This window comes from Perissodus microlepis, chromosome 7 (genome assembly GCF_051167445.1).
Source record: "Perissodus microlepis isolate ML-2025 ecotype Zambia chromosome 7, ASM5116744v1, whole genome shotgun sequence".
NCBI lineage: Eukaryota > Metazoa > Chordata > Actinopteri > Cichliformes > Cichlidae > Perissodus > Perissodus microlepis.
In genome coordinates, this window is record NC_140467.1 from 33,944,456 (window position 1) to 33,949,982 (window position 5,527).

The window sequence follows — 5,527 nt, forward strand, 5'->3', positions numbered from 1 at the left end:
GTTCTGAGTTTTCCTCGTTTTTTGGTTTTTTTCTGGTCATTGTGAGTTTAATCTTTGGACAAAACCAAATGGGTTAATATTTTACTTTCAGCTCTTGACTGAATTTTAGTTTATTGAACTTCATTGACAATATTATTAATTTAGGAAGTGACCTCCCAGTCGAATTGAAGTAGACAAATAAGCTTACTCTCCTCAGTTAAGCTACTAGAAATTTAAAGTTCAAGTTCTTTAAATTTGGACTTAATAAATTTAAAATTGAGTAAGTTGAAAAGTTATCTGAAATGGTTGACTTACTCAGAATCAGTATTATAATAGTTAACGTAAACTTAAAAACTAGAACTAGATGGTAAAAAAAAAAGTAAGAAAAGACAAACGACATTGTGAACTTGTAAAACTAAAATAAAAACGTAGGCGATATCCTTGGTTTGATTATGTGTTAATTTGGTTAAAAAACAACAAAAAAAAGGTATCAATTTGCTTAATGGGTTAGGTGGACATGTTTATTCAGACTTTGAACTGCTCCAAGTCTAAGTCATTGCTTTTATAAAATTCCACATTTTAATTGTAATACCTGTACAGGTTTTTTATTCTTACCTCTGACATATGTCCTCCATACAACAATAATTAAAAACACTTAAAAAACAAAAACAAAACAAAAAAAAAACAGATGAAATTGCAATGAGAAAATTGCAAAAAGTCAAAATAACTCAGAATTTAAAAATTTCAAGATACTTAGTGTCAGCAGAAACAAGCTTCCATAAATAGCAGTTAAAGTTTAGTTGATAATATGGCAAGGATAAGATTAGATTAGCTTAGTTAAGCTAAGATTGCTAGCAGGGAGGGAAAGGGGTTTGTCCAGACTAAAGGTAAGTCCACCTACTATAAACTCTTTTAAGGATTAATGAGGAGTAAATGGGGGTAAATGTCCTTAATGTCACGTGGGAATGTTTTACGGCTAACTAGTTTAAGCGATTAACAGTTTGATTTGTAAAGTATAAGACATGCGTTCATCTGTTGTCATTGTGCAGAATAATGTGTAATACTGTTATATATAATGCATTTAACTCCTTGTATCAGTTTCCATTGGCTATCATCGCTACCAAAGACAGGAAATCATCAAAGACATGCCATTTATTGCAGAGGTCAAAAACAGATGGCCTGCCCTGTTTTCAGAGACTGAGGTAATTCTTACTAACTTTGTTATTGCAAGTCATTTTCATAAGAACTTGTATTTGAAGAAGAACAAAGTACTGTAAATTGTTAATTTTAAAAGATACAAAATGTTTGACTGAAAGTTGTAACATTCTTGCATGTGGCCTCTAATAAAACTAATAGCGAATACTCTCTAGTTGTAATTTTTAATATGTTTCAGGTTGTTGCGGAGTTCACCCGCATCACCATGGTCCCTTTGTTGTCGACCTGGCCAAGCTGGACCACTACGCAGACCACCTTCTTAGAGTGTTCAAAAAGAAGGGGGGAACAGCTAAACGCAATATCAACTTAATCATGGCAGCCATGGATGGGGTATGTATTTTAGTTGACCTTGATTGAGCTCTGAAATTATTTGAATGCTTCTTCAACTTCTGTGTCTGTCATTAATCAGATTTTTTTTTCAACTGAATATGTGTATATTTGAATATTTTGTAGAGACATGTGAATCAGTGACATGCAGTCAAGTGAGGCACCTTAATGAGAAGTAAAATACTAACAAAAGAGAAATTCAATTTGTACACTAGATTTTAAATTTGCTTTAAAATCTGTGTGATTTCAATATTTTTATGGTCAAAATTGCTGTCATTACGGATTTTCTGGTCAAATACAAGGTAAAATGCTGAGAGGAGGCAATGATGATGCTGTGTCTCACCGCGGACACACACATACGCAATCCCACTGCTGTTTCTCTAAATCGCCAACGTACATGTTTGATTACACATGTAATACAGATGATGACTTGCAGACTACCTAATTTATTTGACGAATGTGTGTTACATGTTTAATGTTATTGGTCATAAATGTGCTGCAAAAATGCATGGAGTGAGGCTGATGGAGGGCAGTGCTGAACCCTAAAGGCAACATGTATAAGAGGTACACGTATATGGATTCACAGTGTAATCACATTACACTGAGAGCGCCATTGACACAGTGGATAAAGCAGCGCTCTTAGGGAACATCAGTAAATTTCACAAAGGACAAATCGACACCAAATCAGTCCTAAGCAATGAGACGCACCAATTTTATTACAATGCATCTCCTATTTATAAATTAATAAATTGATGTAAAATTAATGATTTTTCTATAATTGTTTCCAGGTCATTTGACCAATTTATTTACTACACACAAAAAATGAGACACACCAAACCGAAATTAATTTTAATGCATCTTCTGTAGGGCTGGGCACTTATTGCATCGCTTATCAATATTGTGATAACACACGTCCTATGTGATTAAAATGATAGACTGCTTTCAAACCTCTAAAAAAAAAAAGATAATTTAGTTGAGACTATTACTTCCATTAATGTCAAACTTATCATCAATTCAACAAGATAAATAACTGCTGGTTTGTCTAAATAGCACATTTGCTAAATTTAATTTGCAGTATTTGTATTTGTGAGGCTGCATTGATAGATTTATAGGCAAAAATACTATTATGATCTTTTATTGTAACTCTTATTGTTAAGAAGCTTGCAAAGAAAAGCGTCTGGACTTCTTTAAGTTGCTTGAAGACGTTTCATCCGAGAAGCTTCTTCACTGAAGAAGCTTTACTTTTCTTTCCAAGCGCCTTAGACTACGATGACCTTGATGACTGAGAACCTTCATAGACTTATTGTTATCGCAAAAAATACCACAAAATGTCATGATAGGATTTTAAGTCCATATTGCCCAGTTCTAATCTTCTATTTTTATTTTAATATTTTTAGGGGCATAATTATTAAATATATTGTTGAACAATCTAGAATTGATTAAAGCAAAAATGAAAGCTTTCACGTAATGTCAAAATTGAAAAGCTTCGATTTTTGGGTTCATATATTTGTTGATCTGACTCAGAGGAGTCAGTGCCTTACCAATCATGAACCTCACTGCACGTCACTGATGTGAGTTATGAAACATTGCTTAATCATTTATCTGGATTATGTGTTAATATTTTTGACTTTGTTTTGTAAAGAGGTTGAAAGGAACCAAAATAGGAAACTTCTCTTATATTGAGTTCTTATCTCCACCAGAATCCCAGCGTTGATGTTCGACGGGAATGCATTCTGAAAGCTGTCTGTGTCTACTTAAATGAAAAGCCAGATGACCTGTTCAAGGAATTCTTGGTAAGTTAAAAAAGGAAAACGATCAGTTATTTTCCTTTTTTTAATTTGGGATTGGAAATGGAAGGTGGACTTACTTGTCCATATGTATATGTATGCAATTAACTTATCTTTTTCTTTTATTTTTATTTAAAGGATGTGGATCTTGGAGCAAGCAGAGAAACGGAGCAGCTGACTTTGGGAGTCTATGTTGTCAGACATGAAGGAGCAGACTCTGCAGATACACCTGAGGACATTGGTGTCATCATAGAAGGATGCACTGTGCTGCAAGCTCTTAGTGATGTGGCAAAGGGTTGTGCCCTCCTGCTTGGACTAATCTACAGTCTAAATCTGAGCTACCCAAAGCACCTGAAATACACATTTGAATTTCTTCAGAAGGTGCTGATGGAGTTGGATGGGAACAACCTATCCATGAAGGTGCAGGTTCTGAAAAACAAACTGCTTGAGTGAAACAGCCTGCAGTGAACTATAGAGGACACTGAACTTTAAGGTTCTTGAACCCTTCTCCTTGCACTTCATAAACTGTTCACTTTGAATTGCCACAAGAACTTCTGCAAGGCCTTTCACTTTTCTGCGTTCTTTGTTCTTGAACCTTTACCAACATCCAACTACACTGAAAAAGACTGCTCCTAACTTTGGACTTCAGTTTAAGTTTTGAAGAAAAGGTTATTTTTCTAAATATGGACAAAAATGACACTAAAGTAATTTCTACCTGCTGTTTGCAGGGCTGTATTGTGGGCTTTTCATTGTAGCCCAATCAAGTTTAAATTAAGTCATGTTAATGTTAAAAATGTTGGAATCACAACACTTTCCAGTTTTAATCATTTCAGTTTAACATGACATTCTGCATCTTGTCTTCCTGCACTTAAAATGCACTTGAATATATGTAAAGATTGTTTAGGAAAAAAGATCTAGAAGCATTTGAATTGCTCAAAGTGTGCTTCAACAAGTTTTACACAAAGTGTTATTAAAGTTAGGTTAACTGAATAAACTTGTGTTCGATTTTTTTTTAATTTACAAACTTAAATAGAGTAAGTTGCAATTCTGTTAAAGTGATTTAATCCTATAGTTTCAGTAGAGCGTGTTTTGGGTGAGTAGATTTATCAGATTTACTTAAAATTTGTTGTTCAAATTAAATATATCATACATTTTATATTTCACTAACCCAGTTGTGTGGAACCGGTTGACATAACTGGGTGGAGTAAATACAACATGTTATTTCTTAAAGTAAGTAGAGCTTGTTTTGGTTGAGTAGGTTTTATTTAGTCTTCTCAATTTAAATCAACAAGGTTAGTTAGATCAACATTATGATATTCAGCTAATACAACATGATTCTTTTGATTTGCATTTAATTATCCAAATGTTATCAGATGTACTTAAAATTTCTTGTTCAAATTAAATGTATCATACATTTTATATTTCACTAACCCAGTTGTGTGGAACCAGTTGACATAACTGGGTGGAGTAAATACAACATTTTATTTCTTAGAGTGTAGTTTTCTCAGCATCATTAACAACTGCAGATAAAAAAGGCAAAAAAGTGCTGTTTTGCCTTTTTTTTTTTTTTTTTTTTTTCTTTGAAGATTTCAAGCGTGTATTACATGATTAAAAGGTTTTGTATTGCCCTTTGCTTTGTTTTTGTGTTTAAGTTACATACAGAACAACAAAAATCTAGACAATAATCAGAATCAGAATCAGAATACTTTATTAATCCCTGGGGGAAATTATTTATTTATTTAAGTGGTAGAATTTTTATATAAAAACGTGAGGGGGGGGGACAACTAAAAAATGAAACAAAAGTAAAAGCTCTGCAGTCAGAAGAAATTAGACAATGTACAGTAAAGACATTTTTAAGAACCTTGTGTATCATCTGTACCCGACCCCATTAGATTTTGTTTAATACCTTAAAAAAAAATACAGCTTTTCCTAGCTGTTTGACATTTAAGAAGAACACTTGTTCTGCATTTTCCCAAAAGATGAGTACATTTCTGAGATCAGTGTTTTTTGGTTGTTGTTTTTCCACGGCCCTCTTTTTTTTTTGTATTTACTTGTACTTGTACTGTTGTGTTTGTTGTGTTGCTTCCACTAGAGGACACTGTTCCTCCAAAAACTGACGCCAGACTCTGCAGCCATGTTAGGATCAACCATAGTCTTTGGGATCAACAGGTAAGGCAGCCTGGTAAATACGTTGTTATGCAGGTAATCACCGTAGATGT

General features: G+C 33.6%; 1 protein-coding gene across 1 annotated transcript; it reads left to right on the forward strand.

The window, feature by feature from the left end:
• Window positions 1–81: 81 nt before the first annotated feature.
• LOC146383486 (uncharacterized) lies at window positions 82–4,787 on the forward strand. The gene is made up of 3 exons (XM_084934765.1): window positions 82–1,524; window positions 3,222–3,314; window positions 3,447–4,787. The coding sequence occupies exons 1-3, from the start codon at window positions 1,507–1,509 to the stop codon at window positions 3,759–3,761; spliced, it is 426 nt and encodes a 141-aa protein (XP_084790891.1). The 5' UTR covers window positions 82–1,506; the 3' UTR covers window positions 3,762–4,787.
• Window positions 4,788–5,527: the final 740 nt, after the last annotated feature.